The sequence below is a fragment of the Aptenodytes patagonicus genome, chromosome 1, assembly GCF_965638725.1.
Source record: "Aptenodytes patagonicus chromosome 1, bAptPat1.pri.cur, whole genome shotgun sequence".
In the NCBI taxonomy this organism is placed as follows: domain Eukaryota; kingdom Metazoa; phylum Chordata; class Aves; order Sphenisciformes; family Spheniscidae; genus Aptenodytes; species Aptenodytes patagonicus.
The window spans coordinates 51,533,844-51,549,355 of NC_134949.1; the positions used below are offsets into that span (position 1 = coordinate 51,533,844).

Here is a 15,512-nt window from a genome sequence, read left to right on the forward strand (position 1 = left end):
GCTTTCTGTATGTCTCTCTGTGTGTTTATACTGCTTTCATCGTGTGCCTCACAACTAGTGATTTTTATAAATATCCTTCTGCCTCTCTGCTGTCTCCATTCCCTCTTGCTGCCTGGCATCTCTCCCCCTGCCATGCAGTGACTGGAAGGTCAGCAGCTCTCTGGCGCTGGGGAAATGAGCACCGCAGACCCCAGCGAGGATGCTTGGTCCCTCCTGCATTCAGTGAGGAAATTCACGGGGGTTTTTTTGCTGCTGAGGAAAGTGTCGTGGACCACAGTGGTCAAGCCGGGAAGCAGGCTCTCGAGCAACCAAGGCCAGCTTGCCTCAGCGCTGCGAGTGACTGCGCTGACGCCATGAGTCCAAGGCAGGACGCGGTGAGGGAGCCCGTGTCGTGTAGCCACAGGGAAGGCATGATTTCAGGGGGGACTGAAACTTCCAGAGTGAACCATTCTTCCCGTGATTTCTTCTTGGTGTGAGAAAAGAAACAAGGCAAGCCAAGCTGAGGCACCCTGTGGTGTGTGGTGCCTGGCAGAGAGACCAGCGGGAGCCCCGAAGCGCCGCAGCGTCCTGCCGCACCCCTGAGCAGGGGATGCCTGGCATTTCCCTCACCGGGGCTCACAGCCCTGATGCAGCTGTGGGGGATCTCTGTGTGTTTGTGTGATACTGCCTTATTCCTGTGCTTCAGGGCTCCCTGCTGGTTACCAGTGAGAGCCCCAAAGCAGTGTTTTACTCCTTTCTGTATATTTGGCTTCTGGATTTGTGTGAGGATATTGACTGTCCTTGGTGCGCTGGAGGCTGGGCAGCAGCAGAGGGACGGGACATGGGTGGAGAAAAGCACTTGTGCTTCGCTGGCTTTAATCTCTCAGATTTCTGCTTCAGTTGTCCTGCTTGCATACTAAGGGTTAAACTGATCCCCAAGTCAGGGTGGGTGTGAATTTTCCCCCTCAGGCTGTTTGTCAGGGGTTTCCTTTGCCCTCCTCCATTATCCCTACAAGAGGTCATCTTGGAGGCCCTTTTTGCAGGCCCTCTGGCCCCAGCCTTTGCACTCTCTTGCCCTTTTCTAAGGCACAAGTTGCAGCTTTCAATCAGTTGTGACAGGTCTCACATTTGCTCCGGAGCGCTCTGGCATTCAGCGGGCCATGGTAGCATGTGGGGACAACGTGCCGGGGACCTTTCTGAAATGGGCAAATGCTGTGTTTGCAGTGGATGGCAATGTGACCCCGGTGGTCCCCTCAGGCCACCAGCCCAAAGGCTTGGTGCTGCTCTGGGTACATGAAAAGATTAGTGGGGAGAAAAACCCTGTGGCAAGGACTTTCCTAGAAGTTTTGCACCAGCACCCCTTCTCAGGGTCAGGAAGGCTGAACTGCTCAGTGGATGTGTCCACAGGTGCACAGCAGAAATGGGGATAATCACAATGCTGTAAAAACTCACTGTAAACTAGTATTATAGGCAGTCCAAAAGCAAGCTAGAAATCATTTGCCTGAGAAGGTCCCAAACAGTTTGTGGTTTCACATGTGTATTTTCCTGGGGTTTTTTGAATGTTTTCAGTTTGTTGTCTGAAACATACAGAGAGGAAACCGTCTGTGTGATTATAAAACTGGGGAAGCAGCAAAACTGATTAAACATGAGATGCTGTCAAATGTATCAAGTAAATACACTAGGGAAAAAATCTCTTCTTGCTAGAAGTATGTGTAAGTTAGAATAAGTAAATATAAAGATACACAAAGAAAAGCACAGTTTAAAAATTGGCCACATTTCTGCAAGACTGTGACAGCATCAGAGCAAACTAAAATTATTCTTAAATGCTGGAAAATAGATTTGTAAACTTCTTAGCATCAAAATGGGATACCAAAAAATCCCCACAGTTGTGTTGGACCTTTAGCTCTATGTATGACTTTGAAAAAACTTTCTAGTAAAGCTAATTCTGGGACTCCTTCTTGACTTTTCATTCTAGGATTTGACCCTGCTTCCCCTTTTCAGGTCTTGAGAGATGCCTTCATTTGTTTCTCTGACCTCTCATAGTGTCAGCACCATGGGTTTTGTCTTGTGTTGTTTCTTAGTTCTTCAACGGTCACACAAAGTGCATCATTTCAAGCTGAGTTTTTATGATACTTACCTTCCAGTATGTCAGATTGTGATTCCTTTGGGCAACTTTGTTATGAGATAAATTGAAATATAAAATACGTAGGCAAAAATAGTTGGCTTGTAAATAAGTTGTGATTGACAGTACTTCACAGGATCAAGCTTAACAAGATTTGAAATTAATAAGAAAAATGTATCCCAGTGCCATAAAACCCGCATTCCTGAGTGGTGGTTGTTTTTGCAGCTGTTGTTTAACTGCCTTGCCTTTTTATAACTAGATTTTGTTTTGCTTTGTTTTCTAATAGCATATCAGCATTCATTCCATTGAACCTTTGTGGATTTCTACATTAGGCAAAAGTGAAATAACAGTCAAAGGAGAAAACTTTACACGTGCATCAGGCATAAAACTGATACTGACTGGAATCACTGGCTGTAAACCAGACATGTGAGTTAAGCTCTGAAAAATAATACTATTTACTTTGCATGGTGAAAATTATGCCCATTTTGCCCTAGCAATACAGTTGTGTGAATAGCTGTCATGCACCTCTCCTCAGCAGAGGGGGGGATGCTTTGCACTCCTTTAGTTATACTTCCACTTTAAATTCCCGAAGGATGGAAACGAATTTGGTGTTTGGGTACGATACAAGGGATGGGTGGGTAGGTGGGCAGCTCTCAGCAGTAGTTACGGCAGTTCTGTACGTGTGGCCTTCTGTGCCTTGCAGCAGGCAACAAGAAGTTAGGTCACAGGAAAGCCTCAGCTTTTATTTGACCCTCCTCTGCTTCAAAATATCCCCCATATATTCTAGGATTCTGCTTGTGAAAGCACAGATGCCATGGCAGGGAAGGGAATCTCTCATGCGACAGTGTGTACTTTTCTCTGTTGATGATTGCACAGTGTAACCCCCTAGATAATTAGGCTATCTTATTTTGAATCAGTCATTTTCAGGTGCAGCTGCAATGGCTGCCCGTGATTACCAAGCCCATCTTACATAGCTAGCACTTGAAAAAGTATTCATATGGTACAGTTCAATTTTTAGTTGAACCATGAATTTCTTGGGGACCACAGAAAACAAAAGGAGAGAAGGATGGAGAAAGGGAAAGGAGGGAGAGAGAGGAAGTAGACAGAAAGGGAGGAAGGAGAGAAAGGAAGAAAGGAAGGGGGAAAGAGAGAAAAAGAAGAAAGAAAAGGAAACTGAAGATTCTTATTCTTGACTAGCTAATGAGTTGATAGCACAGAGAAGTATACAGCAAAGTACACAGTTTACACAGCAAAATCACACATTGCATTACATAGCCTCATCCCAAGGCCATAAGACCAATATCTGTACCGTCTTCTGTGATTATTGTAACATATAGCAACTTCATCCAAAAGATGTCCTACTTTGTCTTTTCAACTGCCTGCTCTCTCTTTCCACCTCCATCTGGCAGCTCAAAGAGAGGTTCGTTCCTCTTCTCTCCTCATCCTTTGCGTTAGGTTATAGGCTTTGTGTAGTAACATCAATGAGTGGCATAGTGGCATCTCTCTTTCGGCATCTAACTGTTTTCTTTCTCCTCCAGCATTAAAGTTAGAAATGTGCTAAACGATACGCAAATGACATTTGCTCTCCCACCGACACGTAAAGAGGCAAAAAGTATATGTATACAGGCTAATGGGAAAAAATGTTCACCACCCATGACCCTACATTATGTTTCACTGCCATCATGTTTTGGAATCACACCCAATACCTCCTGGATCAGGTAAATTTGTCTTTCTATACTTTATGTATTTATTACAATGTAGTCCCACTGAGCCGATATGAGCCTCCTTCCTTGGCCAGACTGCAGCTGGTGTAAACTTGGATGACTGCTGTAACCTGTTGTGGAGGATGAATTTATGCCGGTGAACTGATTTAACATTTAACATACAGATAGGGTCATGATAGCTGCAAGACGGATTCTGTGTTCTGCAGGATTCTGTAAACTCCTTCCTGCCCACCCCAGGTCTCCTTTGTAGAAGTCAAAAGTAGTCTCTTCGTACTAAAGCTAAATGCAAAATATGGGTAGCACACATAAATTCAAACTCCAATTAACTTTGATTTCTTGATACTAACATACCCTTCACCTCCGAAACAGTATCAGTAAATTGGAAATGAAGTGAAAATAACCACCACTGCAGTGATACGCACGGACTTGCTTTAGGACCGGGTTTCCTAAAGCCAAAGGAGCCCTTTTCAAGCCTCTGCTGTGTTCTGTGGGAGACTCACAGCTCCAATGAAAGACTTACAGGGTGGTTTTAAGATATTCTCAGGCACAGCTTTCCACCTGTCCCTCTGCCTGCACAGTTTTTACCTACTTTCATGTTCTTAATCTGATATCTTGGCGTCAAGGACAGGCAAATGTGGATTTGAGGTAATAAGTTGGGCAGGCAGCTGCAGCAGCTGAGCAGCTAGGACGCATGCCCTCATCTCCAGGTGAGGGGCAGCTCAGGCAGCTGGAAATTAATAATACCTTAAACCACTCCAACTGTGTTCAGCAGAGATTGTGAGCCAGAGCCCACAGACACAAGCACCATTGTGTGTGCTGAGACAGATGGTCTGAACACTGCTGAGAATGTTTCCTGTGAGGTGCCTGGCACCATCGGTTTGTCCTGAAGAAGGCAACAACAGGCGGGGCTGCTCTGGGGCAGTGAAATGCCATGTCTTCAAGACAGAATATTAAATCACGGTCTAGTTCTTTGGCTGCATGAATAGAAAACAAGGTGGGGAGTCCCTGAAAAGGAGTATGCATGTGTATGCTATTAAGTCATTTGGTTTTGCAGTTACATCATGAGGGAAGAATGGAAGTACACTGTACAGCTCAAATTATCTTGTCCTGCAGTTTGACTTTATTATATTGGCTGCTACCGAAGCAAAATGCACATGAGTAGTTTATTCACGGCTGAAGCCTTAATGCAGGACTTATTTGTGGGAAAACAGATAATATAAACCTCCTTTCACCCCCCCTTTTTTTTTACAGTGGTGGTCGCAAAATTACTACAATTGGTAGAAATTTTAATGTGGTGGACAGTGTGATTATTTCAGATGACCAGAGATCAAACCTCACCGTAAGTCTTAATCTCCTGTACAATACCAAATAGAGGTCTCTTAAGGGATTAGGTTTTATTCCTAAGGTTTCAGGAGGATCTCAATATTTTTCTAACACTTGCAGGCACACATCAGTCACCCTACTGAAATAAATATGACCGCTTGTGGGATTACAGTTGCACACATTCTCAGTACAGGATCATGGATACACATAAGCTACTCTCCTGCATAATTCCCTGAGCCTTTTTTCTATGCTCTAGAGACTTGCTCCAAATTCGTCCTTTTTGAGCCTCCCCAGCCTCCATGTGCGGGTCTGTTGGAGGAGGGGGTAGTGTACTCTCTGGCTTTGTGCTGAAAACCCAAATGGTGCCACTGCCTCAGCAAGGGGCGGGAGACTGGAGCTGATTTTGGGATGAAACCCTTCCTCCAAGGCTGTGAGGAGGTGGGCAGCCTGTTGCCTCCTGGGCTTGCAGCACAGAGACCAGAAAAGAGCAGCACCACCCCATGGTGTAACCAATGGGGTGACTGTAGCAACTCCCCTCTATCAGGAGTTAAGCTGGGGAAAGCCAATGCCCAGGGGTGCTGGAGAGCTCCTCCTGCTCTTCTCCTCACCTTCACTGAGGGGAAGGAAAGAGAAACCACTGTCCCTATTCCTGTCTCACTGCAGGAAATAGCTGCCTTAGCAGTGTGCAGTCTGCCTTAAAGCAGCATGCAGAGTGTGTGATAAATGTGCTTAAAAGTAGACACAAGCTTAACACAGGAACTTTCCCAGGTGCTCTGCATGCAGCCCCGATCGCAGAGAAGAGGTTTAGCAGGTATCTGTGTGAAGCCAGGAAGATGTTAAAATGATTTTGAGTGCCTCTGTTTGTAATTGTACCCACTGTTGAGTACTTAATGACCGTTACAGTTTTGCTATTGCATTTCTAGGTCTCTAGGTGTCCTGGAAATGAATCTGAATATCATTACTTAACTCCAAGCCTGAGCCATGCAACAGAGGGTAAAGTTGTTGATATGATGTTAAAAGTGGAAACTACCTTTATACCATGTGTAAAATTACACTATCACCCTGACCCAGTGTTCATTAACTACCAGCTACACACTGAGCTGGATCCTGACCTGGAATTAAAAATATATGTAAGTTTGAAAGTAATAAACTTTAATTCCTTATTTAAAATAGTCGTTGGGGATCATTTTATTTCTTACTGTATTTAGTGACTGTTTATTATCTTCAATTTTTTCCCTCTAGAAAGAAACAGACAACTTGAATATTTCTAAAACTGAGGTAGAGGTTTATCTGTCATATATGAGTGGTGCGCAGACCAAAAAGATATGGTTCAGCGTCCAAAATATTACCAAAAAACCAGATCGTAGCACCATACTGTGCAAATTCAAAAGGGAAGGAACAGACAAGATTGACTTTTCCACAGTGAAAGTTTTTGTAAGTAGAATTCCCTTTTGTTGCAATTTAACAATGCTTGAATGTTTATGCAAATGTAGTAAAATGTAGTATTAATGCTCTGATCATGAATACTCTACAGAGGGAGGAACTGGATGCATTTTTTGTTCTCCTGGTACTCGGTAGTCTGGTTATCTTCCTCACATCTAAGCATGCCTGCCTAGCTTGGGTGCCACTAACAGTGCCGAGTTCATTTACTGTCTGGTTACTGCTGTAGTGTCAGAGATAGGCTTTGTGGTCCAAGCTGAGCTCACTGCTGCTGAGTTCCAGGAGAGCAGTAGCTTGTCAGACCTCTGGCTGCAGCACAGACATCACCAATGAAGCATCACTGGCTCCAGGAGAGCCCCTCATCTTAGATCTGTAAGCAATCTGCTGCTGCAGTGTGGCCATGAGGAAAAGGATTGTGTCCTCCCATTCACTTTTTCCCACTAAAGTAGATAAGGATCTTGAACAGTGCATAGTGATCACCACTAAGACAGAAGAGAAGGCATTTCCGGATGAAAAAGGGGGTAAAATTCAGCGTGCACCGGGGAGGCCAAAATGCTATGAACATATGGCACAAAGCCAGCCCCAAATATAAGAACATTAGCATGGATGTCAAAGCTAAATGGCAGCTTAAGGTATTTGCTCCATGAATAAGATGAAGATATGAATTTTTTAAAAAGCAATCATCACCGTTTATGAGGGAGAAAAATTATGCCAGACTCTTATTAAAGTGTATGGTGGTATAAAACTGAAATAACTCTATTGACTTCAAGGCATATGGCTCACAGTAAAGATTAACAAAGCTATTCTCAATTTCATATCACTGTTAACTGATCCTCCATCTGTGGATCCTGACATCTGAGCCAATTATGGCATGGAAAAGCCTTTCTGAGATTGGTGTCGCATTTAAATATTAACGTTGCTTTGCAATATCACATGTTCATCCTGCAAGCTTCATAGGAGTGACTGTCATAGAAAGGTCACCACTTCGCTAAGGCATATCAAATGCAATAGTTATAAGGTAACATTTCACTTCTGGTACCTTAAAAATTATTTTTTCCAACATCAAGAAAAATGTTGAAGTAGGAAATCATCACGTGTTTTTTCAATCTTGTAAATAAATCATCATAGAAGAAGTAGGGCCACTCTGAAGAAAGGGTAAGCTGGGCATAAAAGATAGGTATGGCCCAAGAATAAATGTATCTCTTGCTTTAGTTTTCAGGAAGGAAGAGGATATTGAGTATAGGGTCAAAGACAGGATGATCAGTCTGAACGGAGGTGTCAAAGAAGAAAATGCCATTCTTGTGACAGAAGCAAGATTCAGATAGATCAAGGGGCTCAAGACAGCTGGGACAGGATCATTCCCATCACAGCACTGAGAAAGAACTGGTGCATGACATTGTAGGCTTAGTAGGAGAGATTTTTAATAAAACTAAAGTCAGGAGAGGTACTGTATGACTGGAAAGCAGCAAATACAAATCCAGTATTTAAAAGAAAAAAAAAAAACTAGGCAAATAGAGGCTTGCTGATTTAATCCTAGCTCTATGTAAAGCTTTATAATGTATTTTGAATGAGGGACTCATGAAAGACCTGGAAGTAAATGGAAAATGGGATAATTGTCAACTTCTTTTTAATAAAAGCAGATTATGCTCGAAATCTTTATTTGGTAAGATGAGTGATTTCCTCAACAACAAAAAAGCAGTAGATCACATGTACCTGGAAGTCATTCAGTAAACTACTTAACATGGTGATTATGAAGACGCTAGGGATTAGAAAAACTGGATGCTGTGTATGGGGAGCTGACTCTGGGCAATGTTGATTTTCATACAGATATTATTTAATATCACTAGTGACTTGAGCACAAAAATAAGATATGCACTAATAACATTTGCTGATTACATAAAGCTCAGAGGCATTACCAGTCCAGAGGAGGTTTTATAATGTCATGCAGGAAAAATAAAATGAATTTAGGAATAGGAATCGGATGAATTCAGGTGTACCTTATTTAGTCTGCAATTCATAAGCAAGATAAATAAAAGATAAGGAAAGAAATGGGGCCACTGAGTCGGAAGGTTATGGTGAAGGTTAAAGATAATCTGAGTATGAATGGAAAACTAAATGAATGCTTTGCCTCAGTTTACAATAAGCAGGGATGAGTAACAGGAATTTCTGCTTTAGGAATGCTTTGGTTGGACATGACAAGTGGAGAAAGTCGGGTGTATTAGTCACGGGATGATTAATGTATTTAGCCACCAATGCATTTCACCCTTAGAAAAGGCAAATGGGATCCTAGGAAAGCTCAGACCGAAAGTACTTTGTAGAGGAGCTGTGAAAACACATAAACAACTGAAGAAAAAGTACATTTTATGGAGGAAAGAGGTCTGCTTTGTCTTCTGTTCTTTGTAGCCTCAGAAATACGAAGGATGTGTCCTTCCAGCCCTGTGGGGTTTCTTTGCTTGCTCATGTCCGTGTAGCTGCGATGTGACTATCCATTTGGTAGTGTCCAGCTGCCCTGGCTGCTCACCTCCTGTGACAAGCCAGTGATTGAAATCACCAGATCTCTGCCTTCCCTGCTGTAACCCAAAATAATTTCAACCCAACTCTCCTTTTCAATTATCCCTGGCACTTGGTGGTATTCTTTTTCTGTGTCAAAGCGTATTTTTGCTTCTAGTCTGTTTATAGTCTTAGCTACCCTTTATTTATGTGCTTTCACAGTCCTCTGAGATCCTCCTTTGTGAAATTCTTCTGCCGTAATTATCAGTGGTGAATGCCTCAGTTTGGCATCTGGCAGACTTCAGCACTTTTGTGTATTCCTAAGAATTAATGCCTGTCCTGCCTTTGACAAGCCCAGTGACTGCTGGGGGATGTTGTACATGTATTGTATGTTGTATTTGTTCTTAAGCGGACGTTCAGGAATGCCCTACATTCTCCATAAAGAGGTTGAAACTTCTGCAAAGAAGTAGGGAAGAGGGCTGTGGGCCAGGCGTCTATCAAAAATTTTACTTCCCTCATTATTTGCGTGAGTCTTATCTTACTTTTCTGCTCAGCAGAGTAACACTGTGAGTGCAAAGGAATGTTTTTAACTACCAAGACGTGCCTTCCTCGCTTCAAAATGCCAGAACGTTTAGCAGCAATTCTGAAGTGCGTGAGCCACTTGGCCAGCTGGAGGCCAGATCTTGCCGTTCATTTGAGGGCTCTAGTTTGCAGCGAGAGCAATGGCAAAATTTGGTGCTGCATGAGGACCTCCACATTTTTCTCTTGTCAATGCTCTGTTATCCTGCTTAAACATCAAATACAGTAAAAGTTAAGTTGCTGTTGGTTCACGTATGTTTTCCCGAATTGCTGCTGTCTTCCCAATAATCTCCAGAACCAGGGTCCTTCATGTCCCTAAAATACATTTTTTTTTATGCATTAAATGTCATTTTAAGCACTGATATATAATACCTGTCCTCTATTAACACAGCCATTATTTTTCTTCAGGTCAAATTAGGAAATTTTGAGCACGAAGTCAAACCAACATCATCACACATATATTTATATGTTCTTATTTTGCTGCCTATTGTAGTGGGTGTCATTATAGGTAAGTACGGTAATGTGTTTTCAGTTTTTGATTTGCTGAAGGGTATAATCATGACACATAAACACATATACATACACGCATGCATGTTTGGGACTGTCACAAACAGTCTGGTGGTTTTCCCCTGTTCCCAGTAAGAGTGGACAAAGTTAACTCTGGACTGGTGGTGAAGTCCGTCTTGTCAGACTACAGCATGTTACAAGACAGTAGTTTTGGCTGTTCTGCCGGGATTACTTACCACCATTTAGTGAGGCAAGCCATAGGACTGACATCCTTGTGCCACAGCTTGGGCCTTTCCAGCTCTGAGAGCTGGGCTCCCCTCCTGTCCCTGGGGCAGATGTTCCCTAACAAACTCCTTATCCTCAGGCAGTGTTTGTGGTGTTTCTGCTCAGTCTCATTTGGATCATTCATGAATTTGTAGGTCATTACTAAATTGAGGGAGATAAATAGTTATCCCCTCCTCTTTTTCTCATGCCTTTTTTCTGAATGTTTTGACCTGGTTATATATTTGATAAATTTTCATTTATTGTAGTAAATTTAGGGGTTTGTTCTTTTGTTTGGTTGGGTTTCTTTTTAAAAAGTGCATTACCTTTACAGGAACCATATCTCGTGCCTTTACTCTCTCAAAATAAGCTTTAGAGAAGTTAACGATTTGGAAGTGGATTTCCTGTTCAAAACAACTGTTTTTCCTGTTTAATCAGTGCTACTTTAAGCAGGTTGCTAGTAGTAGAAGTGGTTTTTAGATTCTGTGTCTCACTGTGCAGGTTGTACATAGCAGGGTGTGCTGTACTTTCAAATAAAGTTGGATTGACAATTCTAAGACCTTGTTAAAAGGGATGGTTTTTATTAAACATTGCGGTTTAGATCCAGATAACTAGGGCTCATGGGTACTAGCACACTGACAACAGTAGAAACAGTAATCCCCCTGGAGAGTGCAAATGTATATTAATCTTTCTGTTTCTTAAAGTAATATTAAAATATGTCTTGTATAGGGGTTGTCTGTTCTGCAGTTTCTGTACTCAGAATCTTTTTTTCTTCCCTTTTAGCGGCATTCGTAGTTACTAGATACAAATCCAAAGAGTTAACTCGTAAACAGAGTCAGCAACTTGAACTGCTGGAGTATGAGATTCGGAAGGAAATACGCGAGGGTAGGTCTAAAAAGCTTTGTAGAGCTTAAGTACAGCATAATTTCTGAACTGAAACTGTCAAGAAGCTCACATTATGTAAACATTTTAATGTTATAGCTGTTAGAATATTTTTGTGTTGTATCAGAGTTCCTCTTTAATGTCGGTGTGCACTGCAGTAGAGATAGCACTGAGCTAATAGGATTGCATGTAATATTTCCTTCAACAAAAGTGGGGAAAAAAATGGATTGGTACTTTCCCACTCATAAGAGCTTCAGCTAGAAAAACAACCCCTCTTCCCTGAAAACTGTTTTTTAAGGAACACCCACTGGGGCCAAGTTATAATTGTGAAGATGATTTTGTGTCAACTGAACTAACTCTCTGGGTGGGGAGGGGGGGTGCTTTTTCAGGATTTGCTGAACTGCAGATGGATGAATTAGACGTGGTGGATAGTTTTGGAACCGTTCCCTTCCTTGACTACAAACACTTTGCTCTTAGAACTTTCTTTCCAGAGGTAAATATTTACAAGTCTTTCAGTTGTCAGCCCTGCCTAATAATGAAAAAGCTAGGAAGGTCAGGATCAAATAACTGAAGTAAATACTACATAGTAATTGCACATTGTTTTCACAAGAAACTTTTCTTAAATCAAGAATTACCAAAGAACACTTAAGGCCGTACATCTCTATATTTAACCAAGCCTAATTGCTGTAGATAAAGGACCGTTGCTGAATTTTCAAGGGTTGTGTGTGCATCCGTTTCTTTTTTGCCCAGCCTCACTAAGCTGCTTGCCTTTCAGGCCATCCTAACTATGCTATAATTTATCCATTGCTTTTTTGTTCTCATGCTTTCACTTTCCACGCTATAACTAGTTAAATTAACAGTCAGGCTAGCTAACATGCTAGCTAACGTCATGACACTTCCTAATTAGATTTGTGGGATGAAGAAATGGCTCTAAGGTCGTGCTGACTTTCTGCTCCAAGCTGCTGACAGAAATGGTAAGACCTTGATTCAAAGGAGCGCAAGTCAAATGCTTAAAAATTACATAAGTACTTAAGTGCTGTCCAGTTTAGAGGTGGATATTTTCATTGTTCTTTGGAGCAGTTTGTGCCACTGCGTCAGAGGACTGAAGAGGCCTTCTCCTGAATGTTTTCCTTCTCTTGAATGTTTTCCTTCTCTTGCTATATTTTGCATATGTGGCACATTACGATGCTGATAAGTGCATTTGCCACAGCTTTCAAAATTATATCATGATGTTAACCAGTGCTTACCGGCATTTACTAACTGGCAGAAGCTGTGATCTCAGCTGGTGATATTTTGCTGTGTGACTGACACCAATGAGTAGAAACCCTTGGTTAGTGCTGTGGTATTTTAGGGTATAGCTGGTATGTATGCAAATTATCTACTAGTCTTCATGCGTTACTCATCATTGCTGCAGCCCAGTCCTGCAGTCTTATTTGCACACTGCTTCACTTTATCGCTGTGTGTGATCCCACTAAAAGCTTATTGTGATAAACACATGTGATAGTGCAGAATCAGGGCCTTTTTTCGTACAATGCCAAATATCAGATACTAAGGCAGAATAATATTTAAAAATTACACATGCATAATCTTTGTACACTTTGAGTCCACTTCTCACACCAAAGGAAACTGGGAGTATCTCTTCTGGTACTGCTGTGATGCCCCCAGTCTAATTTGTACGGGGTCACTAGGAGGTTTGAAGAAAATGGACCAAGGAAACCTTACTTTCTGCATCTCTTTCCTTTCAGTTTGTTTTGTTGCCAGGCATATTAGCATTAAAATAGTGGTTTTATTTTTAGGAATATCTTTTCCTAGTGGTAGTCCCCTGTCAAAACAGTAACAGTCTGCAGAAGCTGTCTGGGTGGAAATGCTTTGCTTTATGCAAATAGAAAGGAAAGAAAAAAAGGCACAAAGTCTGCCACTCTGTTGCATTATGTGAGGTCAGAAAGGGAAGGGCTCCTGTTTTGCCTTGGCAAGTTTCATGCCACTGCACGTCCTGGAAACAATTCCAATTGGATTTTGTCTCTGTTTGAAATACTGATACCACGAAGGTAAACTTGCCGCTATTAGCTCTCTACAGACATGTGGTGTCAGGCAAGTTATTTAATGTATTGTGTACCAATTTTTCCTGCTAAGTACTTACCGTTTACGTTGCGGGAGTGTCCAAACATGCCTTGTGCTGTATGAATGTGGTAGGAGAGCAGTGCTCTACTAAACAAATACTACAGATTAATAGAAAAGGCGATGGAGTAATAGATGGCAACCGAGTGTCAGAAGGGTTGACAGAAGGGTCGAAGTGACAAACCACGACTTCCCTTACTAACCTCGTGTGTTTGAATGATGTCTATATTGTACTCTTTCTGCCTTCCAGTGTGTTCGATGGGCTTTGTCTCATCTAATCTAAGCTGTTTAAACATGGACATCAAAGCTGTTCACTGAGCATCTTCTGTAGTCAGTGCAGAGACAGGCAGCTCAAGGAAGTGATTCATCCCACTTGCCTGAGACATCTGTCTCAGGATGGGGTGAGTTGTTTAAAGAGGGAGTCAGATGCCTAAAATTAAATGGTGGACCCCATCTTGATTTTGAGCTTCTAGCTTCCTGCTGCTTCAATTTTCTATATTTAATCTAGCTTGATAGCTTTTGTTTTGTGCTAATGCTTGTGGTGTTAAATGGATATTACATCTATTCTTAAAATATTCCTTATGTTCAGCCTGATTTTTGCTTTACTTGTTAAATTTGGGTTATTATTTCTGTTTTCCCTCAATTTCCCACATTGTTTGGGAATGCTGCCATGCTTGTTCCCTGTTCACAAGCATTTTTAACCTTTAACGTGGTTCTGGTTGTTGCACTCTGTGTGTGTGTGTTTTATTGGTAGGTGGTGTTAGGGGTGCTGAAGGAGTTCTGGAAAAATGGAAATAGCCAGTGGAGAAAGAGGAATAAGAGTATGGTAGGGGAGAAGAGAACAGGAGGCATGAGGAAAGGGAGGAATGAAAAATCAGATATGTAGATGAAAAATTAGATGTGAGCCAGCAATGTGCGCTCGCAGCCCAGAAAGCCAACTGTACCCTGGGCTGCATAAAAAGAAGCCTGGCCAGCAGGTTGAGGGAGGTGATTCTCCCCCTCTGCTCTGCCCTCATGAGACCCCACCTGGAGTACTGCATCCAGCTCTGGGGTCCCCAGCACAAGAAAGACATGGACCTATTAGAGTGGGTCCAGAGGAGGGCCACAAAAGTGGTCAGAGGGCTGGGACACCTCTCCTATGAAGAAAGGCTGAGAGAGTTGGGGTTGTTCAGCCTAGAGAAGAGAAGGCTCTGGGGAGACCTTATTGCAGCCTATCAGTACTTAAAGGGGGCTTATAAGAAAGATGGAGAGAGACTTCTTACCAGGGCCTGTAGTGACAGGACAAGGGGCAATGGTTTTAAACTGAAAGAGGATAGATTTAGATTGGACATAAGGAAGAAATTACAATGAGGATGGTGAGACACTGGAACAGGTTGCCCAGAGAAGTTGTGGATGCCCCATCCCTGGAAGTGGTCAAGGTCGGGTTGGACGGGACTTTGAGCAACCCGATCTGCTGAAAGATGTCCCTGCCCATGGCAGGGGGTTGGACTAGATGATCTTTGAAGGTCCCTTGCAACCCAAACCATTCTACCATTCTATGATTCTATAAGGAAACTAGGGGCTGCCAGCATCACAGATAAAGCAGATGACAGTAAATGTTACTAGTGTGAATTTGTTGCTCAAGGGTGCTGCTTTGGGAACATGCAGCTGTGTTGGGACCTTACAGGTGGTAAGAGTCAGACAAGAGGCATTGACAATGTATTTGAGAACTGGGGGCTTCCCTTTGTTGTGAGAGCTTTCGCTAGGACTGGATGTGTGGTGGCACCTGTGCCTCTCTGGAGGCTGACAGCATGGACCTCCTGGAGAGTTCATTAGTGAACATTCATAAAGTGCCTTGAAATGAATGGAGGCAGATGAACTCAAGTGTCACTCTGTTACAGAAACCCTGTATACCAAAGGCTATCATTGCCGTCCGAGAAGGATGCAGCCTGCAGCACCCCTTGCACACCAGCACATTTGCAGATGAGGGTAATAAACAGCTTTTCCTGCGGAGCATTAGTTGACGGCTATGCTAGTGCAGCTCAGCAGCATAGAGTAACACACACAGTAACACTGAAGTCGATACTAGGTCATCTTTGAGAGTTCAC

The 15,512-nt window shown here is 42.6% G+C and overlaps 1 protein-coding gene across 1 annotated transcript in view; it reads left to right on the forward strand.

Moving 5' to 3' along the window:
* Positions 1 to 15,512, forward strand: part of PLXNC1 (plexin C1) — a 73,842-nt gene that overhangs the window by 30,681 nt on the left and 27,649 nt on the right. Inside the window, exons 10-17 of the mRNA XM_076328584.1 lie at positions 2,388 to 2,527; positions 3,640 to 3,819; positions 5,077 to 5,164; positions 6,072 to 6,278; positions 6,391 to 6,582; positions 10,066 to 10,165; positions 11,209 to 11,310; positions 11,697 to 11,800. Of these exons, the coding sequence (XP_076184699.1) occupies positions 2,388 to 2,527; positions 3,640 to 3,819; positions 5,077 to 5,164; positions 6,072 to 6,278; positions 6,391 to 6,582; positions 10,066 to 10,165; positions 11,209 to 11,310; positions 11,697 to 11,800 (1,113 nt within the window). The remainder of the gene's footprint in view (positions 1 to 2,387; positions 2,528 to 3,639; positions 3,820 to 5,076; positions 5,165 to 6,071; positions 6,279 to 6,390; positions 6,583 to 10,065; positions 10,166 to 11,208; positions 11,311 to 11,696; positions 11,801 to 15,512) is intronic.